Here is a 27957-nt window from a genome sequence, read left to right as displayed (position 1 = left end):
TACATGAAGTCAAAGAAGAATTGTATCAATATATTGGTGTGTGGAAGTAAACGCTACAAAGAAGTATTGTGTGGACAAGGTAGGAAGACTTCTTGTCCTGCACTGACTTCAAGTGTCATCTTAATACTGAAGCTGCGTCAAAGCCTGGCTGGCTCCATCCAAACAGCCACTTGTGCACTTTCAGGTGAACACACCTGTCACCGGCCTGCTTTAACCAGTGCACACCCACACTTCCCAGCATGCACTTGCAGTGTCGGTGAGAGCCAGTAGAAGTACGCCATGTGGCAGACTGGGATTGAGTCTGCAGGTGAACAGGTAAAATAGTGAGGTTGCCAGGTCACTCTAGCAGGTGCTTCCGTGGACCGAAGCGAGAGCGGTGGGAGCGGCGGGCGTCCAGGGTGGCATGGCTCTCCCGGCAGCTCTGGCACACGTACGTTTCCGGTACGTGGCTCTTGCGGATCTTGGCGCAGGACAGGTGGATCCAGGTGTTGCACTTGTTGCACTCGATCATGGCCCGGCCGGCGAAGGGCTTCATGCAGAAACACGTCACCAGGTCCCACGAGTCGTCGTCTGCAGGGACACGGACAATCACATTCCTATATTCATCTTACACTGGCCACACATACGACATGTCTGCCCTGTTTTAATGAATACGCTGGCCTACCACGCTACTTTATTTTAATGTTAGTCACAATAGTCAAATGTTTTCTGAGATAGTGAAAAAAAGCCATCGCCCTTTGCGGTTCAGTAGCTGAGCATCAATGTTCTCTTTTTATTTTTCTTAAAGGGGAAGTGTACTTTTTTGGAATGTTGCCAATATTGTGAAAGACGTGACCCAGGATTGATTTTTTTTATGCATTCTAAATATGAAATAACTACCATCAAAAACCAGCTTACAATGGAGCCTATAGGAGCCCTTCTATTATGCCTAGAAAACCCTTAAAAACATCCAAACACCTCCATTAAGGTTGTATATACATGATGTACTGTAAATATATATATTTATGTAATGTAGTAAAATTTATAAAAACATTTAATATTGATGTATTTTGATCATTCTAAGCATACACAGCGCATTCATTTCAAAAACGCATCACGATGTTCGCTTTTTTTCCAATAACATTTACTCACTGCAGACTTTATGAGAGCCAACAAACATAATAAAACATCACTTACTGTACAATGTCTGCTGTCATTAGACTGCTAGGATGTTCATACATTCCCATTTAGATGAAGAATGTCTCGTAATCCTCGCCAAGAAAAATGGGGCGGAACCAAGCGTCTTTTCGTGTCGTTCTCGCCATTTCCGAGTCTAAATTGGCTGTCAAAGTGTACCAACTTTTCGGAATACATCCTCATCCTTCTACCATCCAGGTGAGAGGCATGATTTATGATCTACAATAAAGTTTGACAAGCAAGGAAGCGAGGGAGCAGCCAATGTCAACATTGGCAAACAGGAAGTGATCACGCCGCCGCTATAAATAGTCTGTCTGCGTTAGCACTTATAATAACTAATACTTGGTTAATATTGTCGGCACTCTTTGGATGTTTTTTTATTGGGTTTTATGGACGGAATAGAGGACCTCTCATTGGGCTTTTATTTCCGAGTTTGAATGTATAAAAAAAAAAATCCATCTGAGGTTGTGTCTTTCATAATGATTGTGAATGATAGACAAAATTTAAAAAACAACTGCAGTTCTTGTTTAAAAGCATCACTTCAGTGATACAAATATACTTTTAGTCAGCGGGAAGTCTTTTGTAATAGTTTTCGTTTGATTTAGCGTCCATTCGAAAGCCTCTAGAGATAATTGTTAAGTTAGCATCGCTTCCAACACCGTCATTGTGACAGATTTACACTCTATTTATATTTTAACCAAACCTTTACCCTAAAGATATAATGAATACAAAATACTGTTGGTTTTTTAATAGTTTTTGCCCATTTATTGTGCTTTGTTTACTTTTTCAATTAACGCTACAGCAATTTTGAAGATCCTAACCACTTTTCCTATTTTTTTTTCATGCAAACTTTGGATATTATCTAGAATATAAACACATGACTATTAAATAGAGGTGTCAAAAAATATCGATTTTCAAATGAATCGTGATTCTTATTTGTAACGATTCTTAATCGATTAAAAAATATATATTTGTTTATCTGTCCTGTACAGCCACTCAGACAAATCATATAGTTGATGTAGATGATCTATATCCACTGTACACATTTACTTCAGAAAATATACTTCTCTTGTTGTCTTATCTGTATTTGACTTTATTCATTTTTTAGGCTAAAATTTTTTTTTTTTTTAAAAGTTTTCTTTTAAGTAATATAAACATTTATCAGGGCTGTTTATCTATTTTATGGAGGACTGTAGTTAATCATAGAACTGGCACCCAATGTTATTAAAAAAGTATTGATTTTGAATCGAGAATCGTTTTGAAATGAGAATTGATTCTGAATTAAATCGTGTGGTGCCCAAAGATTCACAGCCCTAATATTGAACACATTGGATTAACTGAAGGGCAGCACGGTCTCACAATACGAAGGTCCTGAGTAGTCCTGGGTTCAATCCCGGGCTCGGGATCTTTCTGTGTGGAGTTTGCATGTTCTCCCCGTGACTGCGTGGGTTCCCTCCGGGTACTCCGACTTCCTCCCACTTCCAAAAACATGCACCTGGGGATAGGTTGATTGGCAACACTAAAATTGGCCCTAGTGTGTGAATGTGAGTGTGAATGTTGTCTGTCTATCTGTGTTGGCCCTGTGATGAGGTGGCGACTTGTTCAGGGTGTACCCCGCCTTCCGCCCGATTGTAGCTGAGATAGGCTCCAGCGCCCCCCCGCGACCCCGAAGGGAATAAGCGGTAGAAAATGGATGGATGGATGGATGGATTAACTGAAGTGTAGTTGTTTTGTTTGTTTATACATTATTATTTGTAGTAAAAACAAACATTTACGTACCTTATGAATAATACATTCTTTCTTTATATCTAATCATAAACATTTGTCTTGGTTGTGTCCCTTAAGTACACACTTTAAATCTACTTCTACTTGCCAAGAGCAATAGTATTTTGTTTATTGTTATTAATCGGTTGTGGGGCTGGCCGCAGTAAATTAATTTCTGTAAAGTAGGAATTATTGATCATGAATGGAATATCCTGTTCAAGATTTTCTAATGAGAAGTTTTTAACAATAAACAAGCCCTCTAGACCTGAAAAAACAAACATACAGTGCATCCAGGAAGTATTCACAGCACTTCACTTTTTCTACATTTTATGTTACAGCACTATTCCAGAGTGCAATACATTCATGTTTGTCCTCAAAATTCTACACACAATACCCCATAATGACAATGTGAAGTTTTTTTTTTATTGCAAATTTATTCAAAACAAAAAATCACATGTATATAAGTATTGACAGCCTTTGCTCAATACTTAGTTGATGCACCTTTGGCAGCAATTACATCCTCAAGTCTTTTTGAACACGATGCTACAAGCTTGGCACACATACACAATATTGCCAAAAGTATTTGGCCACCTGCCTTGACTCACATATGAAGTTGAAGTGCCATCCCATTCCTAACTCATAGGGTTCAATATAATGTGGGTCCACCTTTTGCAGCTATTACAGCTTCAACTCTTCTGGGAAGGCTGTCCACAAGGTTGCGGAGCGTGTTTATAGGAATTTTCCACCATTCTTCCAAAAGCGCATTGGTGAGGTCACACACTGATGTTGGTGGAGAAGGCCTGGCTCTCAGTCTCCATTCTAGTTCATCCCATAGGTGTTCTATCGGGTTCAGGTCAGGACTCTGTGCAGGCCAGTCAAGTTCATCCACACCAGACTCTGTCATCCATGTCTTTATGGACCTTGCTTTGTGCACTGGTGCACAGTCATGTTGGAAGAGGAAGGGGCCCGCTCCAAACTGTTCCCACAAGGTTGGGAGCATGGAATTGTCCAAAATGTTTTGGTATCTTGGAGCATTCAAAGTTCCTTTCACTGGAACTAAGGGGCCAAGCCCAACTCCTGAAAAACAACCCAGCACCGTAATTCCTCCTCCACCAAATTTCACACTCGGCACAATGCAGTGCGAAATGTAGTGTTCTCCTGACAACCTCCAAACCCAGACTGGTCCATCAGATTGCCAGATGGAAAAGCGTGATTTATCACTCCAGAGAAGGCGTCTTCACTGCTCCAGAGTCCAGTGGCGACGTGCTTTACACCACTGCATCCCACGCTTTGCATTGGACTTGGTGATGTATGGCTTAAATGCAGCTGCTCGGCCATGGAAACCCATTCCATGAAGCTCTCTGCGTACTGTACGTGGGCTAATTGGAAGGTCACATGAAGTTCAGAGCTCTGTAGCAACTGACTGTGCAGAAAGTCTTTGCACTATGCTGACCCCTCTCTGTCAATTTACGTGGCCTACCACTTAGTGGCTGAGTTGCTGTTGTTCCCAAACTCTTCACTTTTCTTATAATAAAGTTGACTTTGGAATATTTAGGAGCAAGGAAATTTTACGACTGGATTTGTTGCACAGGTGGCATCCTATGACAGTTCCACGCTGGAAATCACTGAGAGCGGCCCATTCTTTCACAAATGTTTGTAGAAACAGTCTCCATGCCTAAGGGCTTGATTTTATACACCTGTGGCCGGGCCAAGTGATTAGGACACCTGATTCTCATAATTTGGATGGGTGGCCTAATACTTTTGGCAATATAGTGTATGTTTGGACATTTTGGCCCATTCCACTTTGCAGCAACTCTCAATCTCCATCAGGTTGGATGGGAAGTGTTGGTTTTCATCCAGGATGTCTCTGTACATTGCTGCGTTTATCTTTCCCTCTATCCTGACTAGTCTCCCAGTGAGTTTTCATCCAGAATGTCTCTGTACAATGCTGCATTCATCTTAGTCCCGTCAGGGAGGTGACCAAGAACACGGTCACTCTGTCAGAGCTACAGCATTCCTCTGTGGAGAGAGGAGAACCTTCCAGTAGGACAATCCACGGAAGCCATTTCTTAGTCAAAAGTTTGCCAAAATGCACCTGAAAGACTCTCAGAACATCCATCCATCCATTTTCTACCGCTTATTCCCTTCGGGGGCGCAGGAGCCTATCTCAGCTACAATCGGGCGGAATGAGAAAGTAAATTCTCTGGTCTGATGAGACAAAGATTGAAGTCTTTGGCGTGAATGTTTGGAGGAAACCAAACACCGCTCATCACCACCAATACCATCCCTACAGTGAAGCATGGTGGTGGCAGCATGGTGTGGGGATGCTTTTCAGCGGCAGGATCTGGGAGACTAGTCAGGATAGAGGGAAAGATGAACGCAGCAATGTACAGAGACATCCTGGATGAATACCAACACTTCCCATCCAACCTGATGGAGCTTGAGAGGTGCTGCACAGATGAATGGGGGAAACTGTCCAAATATAGGTGTGCCAAGCTGGTGGCATGGTGTTCAAAAATAATTGAGGCTGTAATTGCTGCCAAAGGTGCATCAACTAAGTATTGAGCAAATGCTGTGAAGACATTTGCAAATAAAAAAAACATTGTCATTATGGGGTGTTGTGTGTAGAATTTTGAGGACTAAACTTCATGTATTCCATTTTGGGACAAGGCTGTAACACAACAAAAAGTGAAGCGCTGTAAATACCGTAATTTCCGGACTATAAGCCACTACTTTTTCCCCTCGTTCTGGTCCCTGCGGCTTATACAACGGTGCGGCTTATATACGGCCTGTTCTTCTCCGACACCGACGAAGAGGATTTCGGTGGTTTTAGTACGCAGGAGGAAGACGATGACACAATGATTAAAGACTGACTTTTCATATACCGGTAGGCTGGTTATTTTGATAACGTACATGCGAGCACTTTGTATTACTTTGCACCGTTGTATTATTTGTACTCTGCACGAATGCTGTTCGCCATGTCAAAGATGTGAAAGTTTGATTGAATGACTGAAAGATTTTTAGTTAATAAATGGGACGCTTTGCGTTCCCAAACAGTCATCTCTGTCCCGACAATCCCCTCCGTGGTAGCAGGAACCCCTATATACTACGGTAATTACACATCAAAACCCTGCGGCTTATAGTCGGGTGCGGCTTATATATGGAGCAATCTGTATTTTCCCCTAAATTTAGCTGGTGCGGCTTATAGTCAGGTGCGGCTTATAGTCCGGAAATTACGGTACTTTGCGGAAGTACTGTAGAAAAAGAAAAGGGATGATGGTACTACAAGACCCACAAGTCAGAGTCACTACACCAGTCATTTGAAAGATAATGAAGGACAGGGTGTGGTTTGAATATAAAATGACATGGGAACTCACCCGAGTCCACCATGATGTCCTCATCCTCTCCTGAGCCATCTTCATCACGGAACACCACCTGCTTGCCCTGACGAAACACTGTTCTGTTGGCAGAGAGGCTGCTCACTTTCTGCTCCTTGACCTTCTCCCACACCTGCTCCATCTCAGGTGGTCTTTCTGTGGACTCCTCTTCGCAAGGAGCTGATGTGTGCGGAGGGTGAAGGGAAATGCTGATGTCGTCGTCCGGCTCCTCTTTTATAGGCAAGCCTTTGAAGGAGAAGGGAGTCTGCAGCCCTGTGACGGTCAAGTGAGACTGCTCCTGTTCCTCATCACTCTGAAGCTCTCTCTCCTTCCTCCTCTTCTTCTTCTTCAGCTTCTCGCGGTTCCTGCGCTCGTCTGGATGCAGGCTGGGGAAAGTGTGCTGCGGAAAGGCAAACGGTTGTGGGGTCACAATCACGCTTAGGAACCAAAACAAGTTCTATCCACTCACATCTTTTCTGGTGGGACTGGACAGTGTGACGCCCAGCTTTGGACGCTTCCTGCTCCTCTCCAGGGGGTCCGCGAGGGGGCGTTGGGGACAAAACGCTGAAGGGCCCGGGGTCCAGCCGTCACTGTCAACTGTGCTTCCAGTGCTGTTGGGGGGGCTCGACGTACTGCGCAGGGAAGAGTTCTGTCCCGATAAAAACACAATTCTTGCTGGACAAGTAGGGCTGGACCATTATGGCAAAATCAATAATCACGATTAATTACATTTGTATTATATTTATTACTTTAAATTAGTTTAAAAACAACCTGGAATGAACCACAACAGGTACAATAATAATAGCAATAACAATACATTTAAATACCAATGTAAACTATGAAATGCAGTTTTTCCTTTTTAATTCAGTTATTTACCTTTTACACCTATTTTACCACCCTAGGGTGTGTGCGCAATGTGTTAAATAAAATATTAATTAAATACAAACAAATCCTCACATGTATTGGTACAATACATCTTTGGACAATTGTGACCAGTATTTTAGGTCAAAGCATAATTGTGTAAAGGTATCAATAAGTGCTTTTAGTACATTATGCTTGTGCAAGGTATGTACTTTTTTGAAACCTTTATTTTGTTAGCACAGTCAGACAGGATGTGGCGCACCGCGCTGTTATTGTGAAGGGGGAAGTAAGTAAAGAGGCGACTTACTTGAGCGCCACTCAGGTTGTGACAACTGTTTGTACATTGATGTTACATCCATGATGTCGTTCACAACAACACTACAGGTGAGATGTGTTATGTGTGTATGATTGTTTGTACATTGATGTTACATCCACGATGTCGTTCACAACAACACAACAGATGTGTTGTGGGTGTATGGATTGTTTTGCTAGCTTTAGTTTAGTTTAGTTTAGTTTAGTTTAGTTTAGTTTAGAGTGGCAAGATGGCGGCGCATGGGAATGCAGCGGCTATGCTAACGCTCTTGGGAGTGTAGAGCGATTTGGCAAAAAACACCCGTCATTTCTGTCAATTTCATGGCTGGCTCAAAGCGTGAACACTCTGTGATCACATACGACCGACAGACAATTCTGGATGTGGATGGATCGGGTCATTATAGACTGAAAGATGCATGTACGGTGGACCTCCTCGCTAGCATGGGAATACTTCGTGGGCTACATCGAGCGGCCTTTGTAGCAGCGGAGTCAAGTGCTAGCGGTGACCGCCAATGGAGACGACATAAGCGGTGCGAGCGGAAGCAGAAGCGGGGATGCCGAGCTGGGCTAACAACAAAGAGAAAAGCTAACCAAAGAAGCGTGGAGTCTCCGGGTAAGAAGCCATTTAAACTAGAACTAGCCGGCGTCAGGCTGGATAATCCCTGCACACATAGCAATTCTCTTAGAATAAAACACAACTCACATAATGTTTTTTCTTTTGTGACCGTGTCAGAGGCAGACATACATTGTACTGAGGTAGCTAACTATGATGCGTTCAGTTTATCGCAACATCAAGCAAACAATCTGAATATCCCCGTCGTATCAATTCCTAGATATGGTCGAAACTATTTAAAGTGCAATACGCATAATACACGCAACATTATTAATATTGCTACTTCGGATAATTTCAACAAACAATCCTCAAAACAGCCCACTACCTATAATATGGGCTTTTTAAACATAAGATCATTATCTTCCAAAACATTATTAGTTAATGAAGTCATTAGAGACAACAAACTTGACGTCGTTGGTCTCGCCGAGACCTGGCTCAAACCAGACGATTTTTTTGCGCTAAATGAGGCAGCTCCTCCTAACTATGCCAATACACATGTTGCCCGACCTCTTAAAAGGGGAGGGGGTGTCGCACTAATATACAATGAAAACTATAATCTTACACCTAACCTAAATAATAAATATAACTCGTTTGAGGTGCTCACTTTGAGGTTTGTCACACCGCTGCCTCTCCACCTGGCTGTTATCTACCGCCCCCCTGGGCCCAAATCGGACTTCATCAGTGAATTCTCAGAGTTTGTTGCTGATCTAGTGACGCACGCCGACAATATAATCATAATGGGGGACTTTAATATCCATATGAATACCCCATCGGACCCTCCATGCGTGGCGCTCCAGACTATAATTGATAGCTGTGGTCTTACACAAATAATAAATGAACCCACGCATCGCAATGGTAATACGATAGATCTAGTGCTTGTCAGGGGTGTCACCACCTCTAAAGTTACGATACTCCCGTACACTAAAGTAATGTCCGGTCATTACCTTATAAAATTCGAAGTTCTGACTCATTGTCAACAAACTAATAATAATAATAATAACTACTATAGCAGTCACAACATTAATGCTGCCACAACGACGACTCTTACTGACCTACTGCCTTCGGTAATGGCACCATTCCCAAATTATGTGGGCTCTATTGATAACCTCACTAACAACTTTAATGACGCCCTGCGCGACACCATTGATATTGTAGCACCGCGAAAGCTAAAAAAGGGCCCCTAAAAGGCGTACCCCATGGTTTACAGAAGAAACTAAAGCCCAGAAAGTATCATGTAGAAAGCTGGAACGCAAATGGCGTGCGACTAAACTTGAGGTTTTCCATCAAGCATGGTGTGATAGTTTAATAACTTATAAACGCATGCTTACCTCAGCTAAAGCTAAATATTACTCAAATCTCATCCACCTCAACAAAAATGATCCTAAATTTCTGTTTAGTACAGTAGCATCGCTAACCCAACAAGGGACTTCTCCCAGTAGCTCCACCCACTCAGCAGATGACTTTATGAATTTCTTTAATAAGAAAATTGAAGTCATTGGAAAAGAGATTAAAGACAATGCATCTCAGCTACAACTGGGTTCTTTTAATACAGATACGACTGTATATACGACAGATACCGCCCTCCAAAATAGTTTCTCTCTCTTTGATGAAATAACATTGGAGGAATTGTCAAAATGTGTAAATGGGACAAAACAAACAACATGTTTACTTGACCCAATTCCTGGGAAACTTATCAAGGAGCTTTTTGTATTACTAGGTCCATCAGTGTTAAATATTATAAACTTATCACTTTCCTCTGGCACTGTTCCCCTAGCATTCAAAAAAGCGGTTATTCATCCTCTACTCAAAAGACCTAACCTCGATCCTGATCTCCTGGTAAACTACCGGCCGGTGTCCCACCTTCCGTTTATCTCGAAAATCCTCGAAAAAATTGTAGCACAGCAGCTAAATGAACACTTAGCGTCTAACAATCTCTGTGAACCTTTTCAGTCCGGTTTCAGGGCAAATCACTCTACGGAGACAGCCCTCGCAAAAATGACTAATGATCTATTGCTAACGATGGATTCTGATGCTTCATCTATGTTGCTGCTTCTTGATCTTAGCGCCGCTTTCGATACTGTTCATCATAATATTTTATTAGAGCGTATCAAAACGCGTATTGGGATGACAGACTTAGCCTTGTCTTGGTTTAACTCTTATCTTACTGACAGGATGCAGTGTGTCTCCCATAACAATGTGACCTCGGACTATGTTAAGGTAACGTGCGGAGTTCCCCAGGGTTCGGTTCTTGGCCCTGCACTCTTTAGTATTTACATGCTGCCGCTAGGTGACATCATACGCAAATATGGTGTTAGCTTTCACTGTTATGCTGATGACACCCAACTCTACATGCCCCTAAAGCTGACCAACACGCCGGATTGTAGTCAGCTGGAGGCGTGTCTTAATGAAATTAAACAATGGATGTCCGCTAACTTTTTGCAACTCAATGCTAAGAAAATGGAAATGCTGATTATCGGTCCTGCTCAACACCGACATCTATTTAATAATACCACCTTAACATTTGACAACCAAACAATTAAACAAGGTGACTCTGTAAAGAATCTGGGTATTATCTTCGACCCAACTCTCTCGTTTGAGTCGCACATTAAGAGTGTTACTAAAACGGCCTTCTTTCATCTCCGTAATATCGCTAAAATTCGTCCCATTTTGTCCACAAGCGATGCTGAGATCATTATCCATGCGTTCGTTACATCTCGCCTCGATTACTGTAACATTTTATTTTCGGGCCTCCCTATGTCTAGCATTAAAAGATTACAGATGGTACAAAATGCGGCTGCTAGACTTTTGACAAAAACAAGAAAGTTTGATCATATTACGCCTATACTGGCTCACTTGCACTGGCTTCCTGTGCACCAAGATGCGACTTTAAGGTTTTACTACTTACGTATAAAATACTACATGGTCAAGCTCCTGCCTATCTTGACGATTGTATTGTACCATATGTCCCGGCAAGAAATCTGCGTTCAAAGAACTCCGGCTTATTAGTGATTCCCAGAGCCCAAAAAAAGTCTGCGGGCTATAGAGCGTTTTCTATTCGGGCTCCAATACTATGGAATGCCCTCCCGGTAAAAGTTAGAGATGCTACCTCAGTAGAAGCATTTAAGTCTCATCTTAAAACTCATTTGTATACTCTAGCCTTTAAATAGACTCCCTTTTAGACCTGTTGATCTGCCGTTTCTTTTCTTTTCTTTTCTACTCTGCTCCAAACCCGGGGTGGACCGCTAGCCTGTCCATCAGATGGGGACATCTCTACACTGCTGACCCGTCTCCACTAGGGATGGTTCCTGCTGGCCCCACTATGGACTGGACTTTCGCTGATGTGTTGGACTTTCACAATATTATGTCAGACCCACTCGACATCCATTGCTTTCGGTCTCCCCTAGAGGGGGGGGGGGTTACCCACATATGCGGTCTTCTCCAAGGTTTCTCATAGTCATTCACATTGACGTCCCACTGGGGTGAGTTTTCCTTGCCCGTATGTGAGCTCTGTACCGAGGATGTCGTTGTGGCTTGTACAGCCCTTTGAGACACTTGTGATTTAGGGCTATATAAATAAACATTGATTGATTGATTGATTGAGTTTTGTAGTTTAGTCGCTGTTTCAGGTGACCGTCTTGACAGTTTGGTTCAGCACAGGACGAAGTATGTTGGGGATGAATGAGCGCTAACGGACACATTCTTTTCCCAAACAAATGTTCTCCTCACAATGACAATATTTCACTTACATTCATGTCAATTTCCCTGTTATTCTGAGTTTAACAGCAGATTCCGTTTTATCGGCCAATTATGTGACTTTGTCCGCGGTTACATCAACGCTGAAATCAAATATGCCTTACTTTTATGTTTAGTGTAGTGATTATTGATTAAACATACTAGTGCTGTGTCGAACAAAAAGTAGCAACTCATCCCAAACTTCTAGTAGACGTCATCTTTTTTTAACACTCATCCACTCATACCAAATCTTTTCAGATTAAATGCTGCTACTCTCATTTTGTTCAACACGGAACATGGTAAAGACGTAACGGAAGTGACAGACGGACCAAATGGCCGAAGGTGTAGTAAACGAAGTTGGAAAAAAGTGATGTCATAAATAACTTGTTTCAATAACACTAATATGTTCATTACACCAGTGTTTTTCAACCTTTTTTGAGCCAAGGCATATTTTTTGCGTTGAAAAAATGCGGAGGCAAACCACCAGCAGAAATAATTAAAAAACAAAACTCAGTTGACAGTAAAAAGTGTTTGTCACAATTGTTGGATATGACTTTAAACCATACCCAAGCATGCATGACTATAGCTCTTGTCTCAAAGTAGGTGTACTGTCACCACCTGTCACTTCACGCCCTGACTTATTTTGAGTTTATTGCTGTTTTCTTGTGTGTAGTGTTTTACTTCTTGTCTTGCGCTCCTATTTTGGTGGCTTTTTCTCTTTTTTTGGTATTTTCCTGTAGCAGTTTCATGTCTTCCTTTGAGCGATATTTCCCGCGTCTACTTTGTTCTAGCAATCAAGAATATTTCATCGTTTTTATCCTTCTTTGTGGGGACATTGTTGATTGTCATGTCATGTTCGGATGTACATTGTCTTTGCTCCACAGTAAGTCTTTGCTTTCGTCCAACATTCTGTTTTTGTTTACTTTGTAAGCCAGTTCAGTTTTAGTTTTGTTCTGCATTGCCTTCCTTAAGCTTTAATGCCTTTTCTTAGGTTTAAGCATTAGACACCTTTTTACCTACACGCTGCCTCCTGCTGTTTCCGACATCTACAAAGCAATTAGCTACCGGCTGCCACCTACTGATATGAAAGAGTATAACGTGGTGAGTCTGCCGATCTCCAGACAGTACAGAAACTCAACAACAACACATCATTTGCAGACTATAATTACTGGTTTGCAAAAAATATTTTTAACCCAAATAGGTGAAACTAGATAATCTCCCACGGCACAACAGACTGTATCTCACAGCACACCAGTGTGCCGCGGCACAGTGGTTGAAAAGCACTGCATTACACTATTTTTAACTTTCCGTCTCAACCTAGCCTATCTGCGAAACTAGCTCCGCTGTCACTTCCGTTTGGTCCGTCGCGTCCTCCGTGGCGTAAAGTTGAATTGTGGCTTTACATTATTGCGTCGTTTCTATTTGTTGTGGCTTTTGTAATCATGCTGTAGCTGAAAATCTTTCTGTTGTAATTTTAGATATTGTCTTGTCACGTTTGCATTTGTCAGGACCGCTGTCGACCACCGTAGCTATCCGCCATTTTTGTTTTAATGACAAAACACATGGGCAGAGACTTGATGTTCTTATCATTAAAAGTGTTTCACTTCATATAAAGTATGTCCTTCTTAAATCCAATATTTTCATTTTCTAGCATCGATAAAATCGATATTGCCTTTTTTAAAACAATCTCGGATTTATACGGAACTTCCGGAAGGTCAACTTGCCAAGCAAAGATTGATGTACTTAAAATGTAAGAATATAAATCAATTTGTCGATCAATCGTTACAGCCTTATAAAACAGCTTGCCTACGATACGGATTGGGTTTGGTAGTTTAGAGCTAAAATGGCGCCATCAACACTCAAGTATTAGCATTAGACTCCAACAGAAAGCGTGGTAAACCCCACCGGCTTACTTACCTCTTGGGGGTATGGGATGTAACCAGCATATGCCAGGACAAATGTGCAAAACTGGTTAAAATCTTCCACTGTCCTCTTTCTCTTCCTGTAAGGCGGATTGAAACCCTGCAACAGTCATGGCAGAAAGTTAGCTGGCCACAGTGCATCATCAGTGCGATGCTGAGATCATTATTCATGCCTTCGTTACGTCTCGTCTCCATTACGGTAACCTATTATTTTCATGTCTCCCTATGTCTAGCATTAAAATATTACAGTTGGTACAAAACGCGGCTGCTAGACTTTTGACAAGAACAAGAAAGTTTGATCATATTACGCTTATACTACATATACCTTTATATACATATATACCTATACTGTATGTACCTTTGTATACCTATATACATATACTGTATACCTATATATATATATACAGTATATGTGTATATACACTACCGTTCAAAAGTTTGGGGTCACATTGAAATGTCCTTATTTTTGAAGGAAAAGCACTGTACTTTTCAATGAAGATAACTTTAAACTAGTCTTAACTTTAAAGAAATACACTCTATACATTGCTAATGTGGTAAATGACTATTCTAGCTGCAAATGTCTGGTTTTTGGTGCAATATCTACATAGGTGTATAGAGGCCCATTTCCAGAAACTATCACTCCAGTGTTCTAATGGTACAATGTGTTTGCTCATTGGCTCAGAAGGCTAATTGATGATTAGAAAACCCTTCTGCCATCATGTTCACACATCTGAAAACAGTTTAGCTCGTTACAGAAGCTACAAAACTGACCTTTCTTTGAGCAGATTGAGTTTCTGGAGCATCACATTTGTGGGGTCAATTAAACGCTCAAAATGGCCAGAAAAAGAAAACTTTCATCTGAAACTCGACAGTCTATTCTTGTTCTTAGAAATGAAGGCTATTCCACAAAATTGTTTGGGTGACCCCAAACTTTTGAACGGTAGTGAATATATATATATATATATATATATATATATATATATATATATATATATATATATATATATATATATATATATATATATATATATATATATATACACATATTCCTATACTGTATATACCTTTATATACCTATATATATACCTATAGTGTCTCACCTGCACTGGCTTCCTGTGCACTTAAGATGCGACTTTAAGGTTTTACTACTTAGGTATAAGATACTAAAGGGTCTAGCTCCATCCTATCTTGCTGATTGTATTTTACCATATGTCCCGGCAAGTCCCGGCAAGAAATCTGCCTTCAAAGAACTCCGGCTTATTAGTGATTCCCAGAGCCCAATAAAAGTCTGTGGGCTATGGAGCGTTTTCTATTGGGGCTCCACTACCCTGGAATGTTCTAGCAGTACAAGTTAGAAATGCTATCCTCAGTAGAAGCATTTAAGTCCCATCTTAAAACTCATTTGTATACTCTAGCCTTTAAATAGACCCCCCTTTTAGACCAGTTGATCTGCCTACATGGAGAGGGGGGGCACAGATTAGATGACCACAGATGACCCGGGGTGCACCAATCATCTGTGCATCAGTTGGTGACGTCTCTGCACTGCTGACCTGTCTCCACTCAAGATGATCTCCTGCTGGTCCCACTATGGACTGGACTCTCACACTATTAACTAGATCCACTATGGACTGGACTCCCACACTATTAACTAGATCCACTCCAGTTGGTTTCATTATGGACTGGACTCTCACGCTATTAACTAGATCCACTATGGACCGGACTCTCACACTATTAACTAGATCCACTATGGACTGGACTCTCACACTATTAACTAGATCCACTATGGACTGGACTCTCACACCATTAACTAGATCCACTATGGACTGGACTCTCACACTATTAACTAGATCCACTATGGACTGGACTCTCACACGATTAACTAGATCCACTATGGACCAGACTCTCACACTATTAACTATATCCACTATGGATTGGACTCTCACACTATTAACTAGATCCACTATAGATTGGACTCTCACACTATTAACTATATCCACTATGGATTGGACTCTCACACTATTAACTAGATCCACTATGGATTGGACTCTCACACTATTAACTAGATCCACTATGGACTGGACTCTCACACTATTAACTAGATCCACTATGGACTAGACTATCACACTATTAACTAGATCCACTATGGACTGGACTATCACACTATTAACTAGATCCACTATGGACTGGACTCTCACACTATTAATTAGATCCACTATGGACCAGACTCTCACACTATTAACTAGATCCACTATGGATTGGACTCTCACACTATTAACTAGATCCACTATGGATTGGACTCTCACACTATTAACTAGATCCACTATGGATTGGACTCTCACACTATCAATTGATTGATTGATTGAGACTTTTATTAGTAGGTTGCACAGTGAAGTACATATTCCGTACAATTGACCACTAAATGGTAACACCCGAATAAGTTTTTCAACTTGTTTAAGTCGGGGTCCACTTAAATTGATTCATGATACAGATATATACTATCATATATACTATCATCATAATACAGTCATCACACAAGATAATCACATTGAATTATTTACATTATTTACAATCAGGAGTGTGGAGGGGGGGTGGGGTGGGGATATGGACATCAAGTAGTGGACATAGAGAGAGAGAGAGCGAGAGAGAGAGAGAGATCAGAAGGCATAAGAAAAAGAATCTGCATTTGATTGTTTACATTTGATTATTAGCAATCCGGGGAGGGTGTTAGTTTAGGGTTGTAGCTGCCTGGAGGTGAACTTTTATAGCGGTTTTGAAGGAGGATAGAGATGCCCTTTCTTTTATACCTGTTGGGAGCGCATTCCACATTGATGTGGCATAGAAAGAGAATGAGTTAAGACCTTTGTTAGTTTGGAATCTGGGTTTAACGTGGTTAGTGGAGCACCCCCTGGTGTTGTGGTTATGGCGGTCATTTACGTTAAGGAAGTAGTTTGACATGTACTTCGGTATCAGGGAGGTGTAGCGGATTTTATAGACTAGGCTCAGTGCAAGTTGTTTAACTCTGTCCTACACCTTGAGCCAGCCCACTTTAGAGAAGTGGGTAGGAGTGAGGTGGGATCTGGGGTGGAGGTCTAGAAGTAACCTGACTAGCTTGTTCTGAGATGTTTGGAGTTTAGATTTGAGGGTTTTGGAGGTGCTAGGGTACCAGGAGGTGCATGCGTAATCGAAAAAGGGTTGAACGAGAGTTCCCGCCAGAATCCTCAAGGTGCTTTTGTTGACCAGAGAGGAAATTCTGTAGAGAAATCTCGTTCGTTGGTTAACCTTTTTGATTACCTTGGTTGCCATTTTATCACAGGAAAGGTTAGCCTCTAGAATGGAACCTAGGTAGGTGACCTCATCTTTCCTGGTGATGACACTGTCACCTACTTTTATGGTGAAGTGATTGACTCTCTTAAGTTTGATGTGGGACCCAAACAGGATGGATTCTGTTTTACCCAAGTGGATGGATAGCTTGTTGTCAGCGAGCCAGGTGCAAGTTCTACAGAGCTCAGCACTGAGGATTTTCTCCACCTGTGACTTGTCCTTGCCGGATACCAGCAGGGCAGAGTCATCCGCAAACAAAAACAATTCACAGTCACATGCCGATGACATGTCGTTTATGTATATTAGGAACAGTAAAGGTCCCAATATACTGCCTTGGGGGACTCCACAGCTCACCGAGAGGGGGGGGGACACGGTGCCGTTCACCTCTACCACCTGCTCCCTCCCCTCCAAGTAAGACTGCATCCAGCTCCAAGAGGTTTTGTTAAATCCGATTGCTCTGAGCTTATCCAACAGTATAGCGTGGTTAACGGTGTCAAAGGCCTTCTGAAGGTCCAGCATGACCATGCCGCAGTATTTGCCCGCGTCCACCTCATGTTTGATGTGGTCGGTCAGATAGAGAAGGCATGTGTCAGTGGAGTGGTTAGTTCTGAAGCCGGATTGGAATTTGTACATGAGTTTATTAGTGGCAAGGTAACTATCGACCTGTTCATAAACTATTTTCTCCATTACTTTCGAAATGGAGCTGAGAATAGAAACAGGTCGGTAGTTGCCAGGTTCCAATTTGCTTCCTTTTTTAAAGAGGGGAGTTACTCTTGCTATCTTAAAATCTTTTGGTACTTGGCCTTGTGTAATTGATAGGTTTATTATGTGCGTGATGATTGGGGCAATGATGGAGGCAGAGTCCCTGAGGAATCTGGAGGGAATATTATCAAGGCCGGTGGCCTTGTTAGGGTGGAGCGCGCTCAATTTTTTAAACACCTCATCAGCTGTGACCATTTCTAATTTGAAATCATTGTTGGATACTCCTAGCTTTCTGTAGAAGGCTTTAATGTGTTCTACACCAAAGCGACCAGAGTGGTGGGACAGCTTGTTGACAAGAGTTGCAGCTATGCTGGTGAAAAAGGCGTTAAGTCTGCTAGCTACCTCCATTTTGTCTGTAATGAGGGAGTCACCCTCCTTGATGCTGATGTTGGTGAGTCTTGTTTTAAGTTTCTGGCTGCAACCAGGAAGCTGGTTGTTGAGAATTTTCCAGAGCTCACGTGGCTTATTCGTGTTTTCCTCTATTTTTTTTTTTTTTTTTTTAAGGATTTAGTCAGTCAATCAACTAGATCCACTACGGATTGGACTCTCACACTATTAACTAGATCCACTATGGATTGGACTCTCACACTATTAACTAGATCCACTATGGACTGGACTCTCACACTATTAACTAGATCCACTATGGACCAGACTATCACACTATTAACTAGATCCACTATGGACTGGACTCTCACACAGTTAACTACATCCACTATGGACCAGACTCTCACACTATTAACTAGATCCACTATGGACCGGACTCTCACACTATTAACTAGATCCACTATGGACTGGATTCTCACACTATTAACTAGATCCACTATGGACTGGACTCTCACACTATTAACTAAATCCACTCCTGTTGGTCCCACTATGGACTGGACTCTCACACTATTATGTTGGATCCACTATGGACTGGACTCTCACAACAGTGTTTCCCACACATTCACTTATTTGTGGCGGCCTGCCACGAAAGAATTAAGGCCGCCACAAATTTTTTATTTTATTTTATAAATTTTTTTGTCCTGTCCAGCTTCTTAGGCAAATCATATAGTTGATGTAGATGCCCATATCGGCTGTTCAGATTTACTTTACAAAAGAGAAGTGTAGGATCAAGATTTTTGGAGCTCTTTGTTCAGTGGATCAGATGTTTGATGAAGCTCTGTGTCTATCTACCACCACTACTGTTTTCTGTTTATTTGTTACTGACTGTGGCAGGACACCTCTGCCTCTGTTTCACTTTATGTTGCTGGTAAATAATATGGTTGTAGTAGTAGGCTAAAGTTAAATTATTTAGTATGCACTAATTAAAGGGGCAGAGCTTTAAGAGACATTTTATATTTTATATTTTTATAAGATATCTTTTTTGTAAGAACCAAAATTAATAAATATATTTCAGTGAATAACTTATTGTTCAAATCTGTATATAAATATGTACATAAAGTGTAATTATATTGTAAAATGGATGGATGGACGGACGTTTAAAACAAAACTGTTATTATTAATTAGTAAGTATACATTTTTTGAGCCTTTTTAGAGAAAATCATATCATTGTAGTAAATTATGCAAATTACTTGATGATGTCACGGTGACCACGCCCATAGCCACGCCCATAGCCACGCCTCCTGGACTCTCAAACTATTAACTAGATCCACTATGGATTGGACTCTCACACTATTAACTAGATCCACACTATGGACTGGACTCTCACACTATTAACTAGATCCACTATGGACCAGACTCTTACACTATTAACTAGATCCACTATGGACCAGACTCTCACACTATTATGTTAGATCCACTATGGACTGGACTCTCACATAATATGTTAGATCCACTATGGACTGGACTCTCACGCTATTAACTACATCCACTATGGACCGGACTCTCACACTATTAACTAGATCCACTATGGACTGAACTCTCACACCATTAACTAGATCCACTATGGACTGGACTCTCACACTATTAACTAGATCCACTATGGACTGGACTCTCACACGATTAACTAGATCCACTATGGACCAGACTCTCACACTATTAACTAGATCCACTATGGATTGGACTCTCACACTATTAACTAGATCCACTATGGATTGGACTCTCACACTATCAACTAGATCCACTATGGATTGGACTCTCACACTATTAACTAGATCCACTATGGATTGGACTCTCACACTATTAACTAGATCCACTATGGACTGGACTCTCACACTATTAACTAGATCCACTATGGACCGGACTATCACACTATTAACTAGATCCACTATGGACTGGACTCTCACACAGTTAACTACATCCACTATGGACCAGACTCTCACACTATTAACTAGATCCACTATGGACTGGACTCTCACACTATTAACTAGATCCACTATGGACCAGACTCTTACACTATTAACTAGATCCACTATGGACCAGACTCTCACACTATTATGTTAGATCCACTATGGACTGGACTCTCACATAATATGTTAGATCCACTATGGACTGGACTCTCACGCTATTAACTACATCCACTATGGACCGGACTCTCACACTATTAACTAGATCCACTATGGACTGGACTCTCACACCATTAACTAGATCCACTATGGACTGGACTCTCACACTATTAACTAGATCCACTATGGACTGGACTCTCACACGATTAACTAGATCCACTATGGACCAGACTCTCACACTATTAACTAGATCCACTATGGATTGGACTCTCACACTATTAACTAGATCCACTATGGATTGGACTCTCACACTATCAACTAGATCCACTATGGATTGGACTCTCACACTATTAACTAGATCCACTATGGATTGGACTCTCACACTATTAACTAGATCCACTATGGACTGGACTCTCACACTATTAACTAGATCCACTATGGACCGGACTATCACACTATTAACTAGATCCACTATGGACTGGACTCTCACACAGTTAACTACATCCACTATGGACCAGACTCTCACACTATTAACTAGATCCACTATGGACTGGACTATCACACTATTAACTAGATCCACTATGGACTGGACTCTCACACTATTAACTAGATCCACTATGGACCAGACTCTCACACTATTAACTAGATCCATAATTTGATAACTTGTTCTAGTCATGTTCGGATTTGGTTTTGGACTTTTTGTGCACTTTTATTTGTCACCATAGCAACCATTAGTTTCACCTGGTTCACATTGTCATGTCACGCACCTGTTCACCTGTCTTGTCACGCACCTGTTTTCACTGATCACGTCACTATTTAAATCTGTCTGTTTCTGTTGTTCGTCCTGGCGTCCTCGCACTTTTTCATCACCCTGATTCATGTCATGTTCACAGTTCTTTACCAAGTAAGTTTTTGTTTATTATTGCCACAGTTTGTGTTTTTGTTTTATTGTTCATAGTTTTTGCCATTGTGCAAGTTTTGTTTTCATAGTCAAGTTGTTACCTCCGCTGTGAGCGCCTTTTGTTTGCTTCCTTTTTTTGTAGTTTATTAGTGTCAAAACAAATCATGTATTCAAACTCACGTCTGGCTCGCGCCAACTTTCCGTTGCCTTCTGGAGAAACAAGACCCAAGAACCCAGTCGTGACAGTAGGACGCCAGCATAACAGTTTCTCCAAACGAAAGTTGGACAGTTTTGACGAGGCAGCGTGGGAGGTCCTCCGCGCGATGGAGACCAAGACGCTGCGCTTTTCCCCCAGGGAGCGCAGGGGGATGATGTGGGGGAATGGAGGCAAGCTGGTGCCGATCGGCGCGTCGTTCCCGTCCCGGAAGCGTCGCCAAGGACGAGGGAAGACTTCCGCGAGCCGGCAGGACACGCCGCTCCCACAAGCCCCTCCCCCTCCGGGCGGAAGCAAGCAGCAGCCAGCCCGGCTTCGCCCTTCTGACATCACAGACCAGGATTTTTTTTTCAATACTTTTTCTTTTGATCACTCACCTCCAGCAAAAGACTGTAAAAACATGATAAGACATTATCAGGACATGTTTTTACAAATTAGATCCTGTCAGTCACAGTCACCCAGTTTTCATGCCCCGCCCCCCAGAACTCAAGCCACGCCCAAGTCACACAATTATTTTTTTTCACCCACTCAATCCCAGGAAGAAAGACTTTTTGGACAGGTTGGAGGGGAAGATTCTGCCCCCCTCCTGACCTCCCTCCACCCACCCCAAAAGACGGTTCCAGACCGCAGGGAGCGCGTCTGGGATCCGCTCCTTGAGGGGGGGGCTAGGGCTGGGGACTGTTCAGATGGGGTCGCTTTTCGTCACGCCAAGCCACAGCCTCCAGCACGACCACCACCACCACCAGTATTTCGTCACGCCAAGCCACAGCCTCCAGCACGACCACCACCACCAGTCTTTCGTCACGCCAAGCCACAGCCTCCAGCATGACCACCACCACCAGTCTTTCGGCCTGCTAAGCCGCAACCTCCGGTTCGGTCACCACCACCGGTCTTTCGGCCTGCCAAGCCGCAACCTCCAGCTAGGCCACCTCCACCTGCTCCACGCCCAGCTCCACGCCAAGATCCACCACGCCAAGCGCCACCAGTACCTGCTCCACGCCAGGCACCTGTCGCAGCTCCACGCCAAGTTCCGCTACCTGCTCCACGCCGCCAAGTGCCGCCAGTCGCAGCTCCACGCCGCCAAGTGCCGCCAGTCGCAGCTCCACGACGCCAAGTGCCGCCAGTCGCAGCTCCACGACGCCAAGTGCCGCCAGTCGCAGCTCCACGACGCCTAGTGCCGCCAGTCGCAGCTCCACGACGCCTAGTGCCGCCAGTCGCAGCTCCACGACGCCAAGTGCCGCCAGTCGCAGGTCCACGACGCCAAGTGCCGCCAGTCGCAGCTCCACGACGCCAAGACCCCTCAAGCCAAGACCAAGTCCAAGACCCCTCAAGCCAAGACCAACTCCAAGACCCCTCACGCCAAGACCAAGTCCAAGACCCCTCAAGCCAAGACCAAGACCCCTCACGCCAAGTCCAAGACCCCTCACGCCAAGTCCAAGACCCCTCACGCCAAGTCCAAGACACACCACGCCAAGTCCAAGACACACCACGCCAAGTCCAAGACACACCACCCAAAGACCAAGACCGCCAAGACCAACACCAAGACCAACACCAAGACCCACGCTGCCAAGACCAAGACCCACGCTGCCAGGACACGCCACGCCAAGCTTTGCTGCCCGACGCACCACGCCAAGCTTCGTCATCTGCGACTGCCACGTCGACGAAGCGCCTGCCTTCTCGTCGGCCATGGATGTGGCCAGTCCATGGGCGTCCGCCACGCCAGGTACGCCGACCTCCTCGTCGTCCACGGATGTGGCCACTACCTGGTCGGCCGCCACGCCAAGTGCGCCCACCTCCCCGTCTGCCATGGATATGGCCATTCCCGGGTCGCCCACCTCGTCAGGTACAGCGGCGGTCTACGCGTCGCCGCCACCTGATCCTGCCCCGGTGGATTCGGGGACACCTGGTCTGGCGACCTACCGCCATGTCCCCCTCCCGCCCTCCCATGACTCTCGATCCTGCCTTGTTTTGTTTGTTTTGGACATCTGGGATCTGTCCGTAAGGGGGGGGCTCTGTCATGTCTGTGATTATGTTTTGTTTTAGTCATGTTCGGATTTGGTTTTGGACTTTTTGTGCACTTTTATTTGTCACCATAGCAACCATTAGTTTCACCTGGTTCACATTGTCATGTCACGCACCTGTTCACCTGTCTTGTCACGCACCTGTTTTCACTGATCACGTCACTATTTAAATCTGTCTGTTTCTGTTGTTCGTCCTGGCGTCCTCGCACTTTTTCATCACCCTCATTCATGTCATGTTCACAGTTCTTTACCAAGTAAGTTTTTGTTTATTATTGCCACAGTTTGTGTTTTTGTTTTATTGTTCATAGTTTTTGCCATTGTGCAAGTTTTGTTTTCATAGTCAAGTTGTTACCTCCGCTGTGAGCGCCTTTTGTTTGCTTCCTTTTTTTGTAGTTTATTAGTGTCAAAATAAATCATGTATTCAAACTCACGTCTGGCTCGCGCCAACTTTCCGTTGCCTTCTGGAGAAACAAGACCCAAGAACCCAGTCGTGACACCACTATGGACTGGACTCTCACACTATTATGTTAGATCCACTATGGACTGGACTCTCACATAATATGTTAGATCCACTATGGACTGGATTCTCACAATATTATGTTAGATCCACTATGGACTGGATTCTCACAATATTATGTTAGATCCACTCGACGTCCATTGCACCGGTCGCCCAGGTTTCTCATTGTCATCCCATTGGGTTGAGTTTTCCCTTGTCCTGATGTGAGATCCGAGCCGAGGATGTCGTTGTGGCTTGTGCAGCCCTTTGAGACACTCGTGATTTAGGGCTATATAAATAAACTTTAATTGATTGATTGATTGATCATCTCCAAAATGCTCCTTGATGCAAAATGCAAAAAGGGGGAAAAAGTCACTCCTAACAATAGATAAGAAAGTGAGGGCAACATATAGTTTGTGTTTTAAATAAACACATTTTTCACCTGACCAACCCCCACTAGTAACTCCAACTGACCAAGACAGCATCCGACGCTAGTAAGTAAGTAAGGATCCAACAGAACAACTTTAAAGTGACTGCCGCGCATTTGATGAAACTATCAGGCTGACTCTCATTTGCTTAAACTATCAGACTGACTCTCATTTGATCAAACTATCAGACTGACTCTCATTTGATCAAACTATCAGACTGACTCTCATTTAAGTTAAAGTTAAAGTACCAATGATTGTCACACACACTAGGTGTGGTGAAATTTGTCCTCTGCATTTGACCCATCCCCTTGTTCACCCCCTGGGAGGTGAGGGGAGCAGTGGGCAGCAGCGGTGCCGCGCCCGGGAATCATTTTTGGTGATTTAACCCCCAATTCCAACCCTTGATGCTGAGTGCCAAGCAGGAAGTTGATCAAACTATCAGACTGACTCTCAGTTAGGGCTGCAACTAACAACTAATTTGATAATCGATTAATATGTCGATTATTACTTTGATTAATCGATTAATAATCGGATAAAAGAGACAAACTACATTTCGATCCTGTCCGGTATTTTATTGAAGAAAAAAAACAGCATACTGGCACCATGTTCTTTCAACTTGCCAAATAAAACAAGGCAAGTGTTACAAAAATGTTTTTTTTATAAAGTGTACCATTGTCATGCACAATAGCAATCATTTTCCTTGGGGGAATTTCAAACATGGCTACTACCTATTCCAACCATTCTACAATGTTGGATGCTGAATATCTTACCTCTAGTGGCATGGTCGTAAGGCAGATTGACTTCATGTTCCAATTGTCTCCAATGCAATGGCACGTATTGCCAAGGTGGGCTTCCGTGGCTACACTTGTCCACACATCAGTAGTGAGAGCAACTTTGCCGCTTGGAATGCCTGCTCGTACTTCCTCTCCATCACCTTGGTAACATAGGTCCACGTGGAAAGAGTGTAACCAGGGTTGAGGACGTGAATCATTTGTCTAAAACCTTCATCCTCCACCATTGATAGTGGCCTTATGTCAGTTAGCAACATATTCAGGATAGCATCAGTAAATGCAGCCGCTTGCTGTGGTGTGCAGACCTTCCTTTGTACCAAGTCGCTGATGCTGGCTTGTTTCTTTCTGAAATGAGAGAAACCATATAATGAACATACATAGTAGCATCATTTACATGTAACTTAATACATACCTAGTTGATTTAATTAATAATTTCTGACGTAAAAGGCAAATACGCCACCACATTAAAAAAAAAAAAGCTCAATTAAATAAATGGACATTGGGGTTGCAGCATACACCAATAATAACACAGAAATGTAACTCATCAGATCAGATATTGTACACGTTTCTGTTGTGAATAATAAAGGATTCATTTTAGGCTGCCTCTGAATAATAGCATGAAATATTCCAGCACCTTCATAACGTTTAGTTATACTAAAGTGTCACTCAAATCTGAATAGATTTATATAGCTTTATCGGGCCCGGCTACATTGATTCATTATGAAACGAACCTGAGATATTTCAGTCCACTACGTTTATTTCGAAATTGGTAACCGTGCGGTAACAACACAGAAAATGAAGTTGTCGCACTATCCAAAACGTTCCTAACACTCTGAAAGTTAATACACAACAGTTGCTGCTGCGCTTCCTTAAAAAAAAAATCTCCTCGTTAACTAAAGATTAAAAACACACAAAGACGGACACAACGGATCAATATACTCAGACTGTGGACTTAAAAAGTTACGTACCGTGAGTTCCCTTCATCCATGGTATCCAACATGTTTCCTCTTCAGGTGCTCCCGAAGCAATGTTGTACTTCCGTGCCATGCGAGGTCCATGCAGCACATTATGCAGGAAACTGTCTTCTTTGAAGTCTTTAAAGTGAAGTGTTCCCACACTTTTGACGACTTAGATCGTACACTTTTCTCCGCTCAACCATCGGTACTGCTTTCCTCCGCCATTTTTCGAATGCTTCCAGGCAAAGGAGACGGCATCGTCACGTGAGCTGCACATGACACGTCATTGGCTGGCTTACTGCCTACTGCCAACTCATGAGACGTAGCCACAGCGCATAGCATAGATCCAACGAATCAATTACTAAATTAATCGCCAACTATTTTTATAATCGATTTTAATCGATTAGTTGTTGCAGCCCTACTCTCATTTGATCAAACTATCAGACTGACTCTCATTCGATCAAACTATCAGACTGACTCTCATTCGATCAAACTATCAGACTGACTCTCATTCGATCAAACAATCAGACTGACTCTCATTTGATCAAACTATCAGACTGACTCTCATTTGATCAAACTATCAGACTGATTCTCATTTGATCAAACTATCAGACTGACTCTCATTTGATCAAACTATCAGACTGATTCTCATATCAGACTGACTCTCATTTGATCAAACTATCAGACTGACTCTCATTTGATCAAACTATCAGACTGACTCTCATTTAATCAAACTATCAGACTGACTCTCATTCGATCAAACTATCAGACTGACTCTCATTCGATCAAACTATCAGACTGACTCTCATTCGATCAAACTATCGGACTGACTCTCATTCGATCAAACTATCGGACTGACTCTCATTTGATCAAACTATCAGACTGACTCTCATTCGATCAAACTATCAGACTGACTCTCATTTGATCAAACTATCAGACTGACTCTCATTCGATCAAACTATCAGACTGACTCTCATTCGATCAAACTATCAGACTGACCCTCATTTGATCAAACTATCAGACTGACTCTCATTTGATCAAACTATCAGACTGATTCTCATTTGATCAAACTATCAGATTGGTTGGTTGGTTAGCATGTTAGTTAGCACGTAAGCCCTCTAGCTGAAACGTTATGTTAGCAGACGAGGAGTAACAACACACGCGTAACAACAAGCAACATGAGGCTTTGAAAGTAGAAAGATGGTTCGTGCGAGTGTTGTTACATTGATGTAACGTTATGTCAACATCGATGTAACGTTATGTCAACATGGAGCTAGCCAATGTGCACACAAGCTCGTGCAAGATTGCTAGCATCGTTAGCATGAAACACAGTGGACATCCAACAGTTGTTAAGTAGACTTTTGACTCACCTCCGACTGGAAAGCATGAGACGTCGACGGCTTGATGTCACCCATCTTTAATACTATCCTGACTGAGGTCTTTCAAGTCAACGTTACCGAATAACTAACTCCAAGTGTCACCACTTGACCTGACTGACACCAAATAACGGAGCGGTTATACGTCCCAAATATTTGGCACAATGAAAAGAGTCGCCATGAAGCTAATATGTAACGTCTGGTTAGTTGTTGAGGGGAGCGTTACTGGTTACTGGTTACTGGTTACTGGTTACTGGTTACTCGCCTGTCACCAGCAGCCTGCACACAAGTCTTCTTCTTCGTCACCACACTTTGTGCAGTGCATGCTAAACAACGTCACTCGCGGGCGCCCCCTGTGGTGTGTTTTCAACGTAATTAGAGCAGAGTCAAGCGTGTTGCTTACTGAATGATTGATTGATTGAAACTTTTATTAGTAGATTGTACAGTACAGTACATATTCCGTACAATTGACCACTAAATGGTAAAA

At 42.8% G+C, this 27957-nt stretch overlaps 1 protein-coding gene across 1 annotated transcript; it reads right to left on the bottom strand.

Annotated features, from left to right (window-relative positions):
- Nucleotides 1–4: 4 nt before the first annotated feature.
- Nucleotides 5–27794, bottom strand: phf13 (PHD finger protein 13). The gene is made up of 5 exons (XM_062030461.1): nt 27465–27794; nt 13753–13857; nt 6787–6966; nt 6318–6717; nt 5–570 (listed from the first exon to the last, which is right to left on the bottom strand). Exons 1-5 carry the CDS (start codon nt 27507–27509, stop codon nt 338–340), a joined length of 963 nt encoding a protein of 320 aa, XP_061886445.1. The 5' UTR covers nt 27510–27794; the 3' UTR covers nt 5–337.
- Between the last annotated feature and the right edge of the window lie 163 nt (nt 27795–27957).

The sequence above is a fragment of the Entelurus aequoreus genome, linkage group LG01, assembly GCF_033978785.1.
Source record: "Entelurus aequoreus isolate RoL-2023_Sb linkage group LG01, RoL_Eaeq_v1.1, whole genome shotgun sequence".
NCBI classification, from domain to species: Eukaryota; Metazoa; Chordata; class Actinopteri; order Syngnathiformes; family Syngnathidae; genus Entelurus; species Entelurus aequoreus.
Note: the sequence above shows the minus strand (reverse complement) of the source record. Positions and strands in the feature narration are given on the sequence as shown.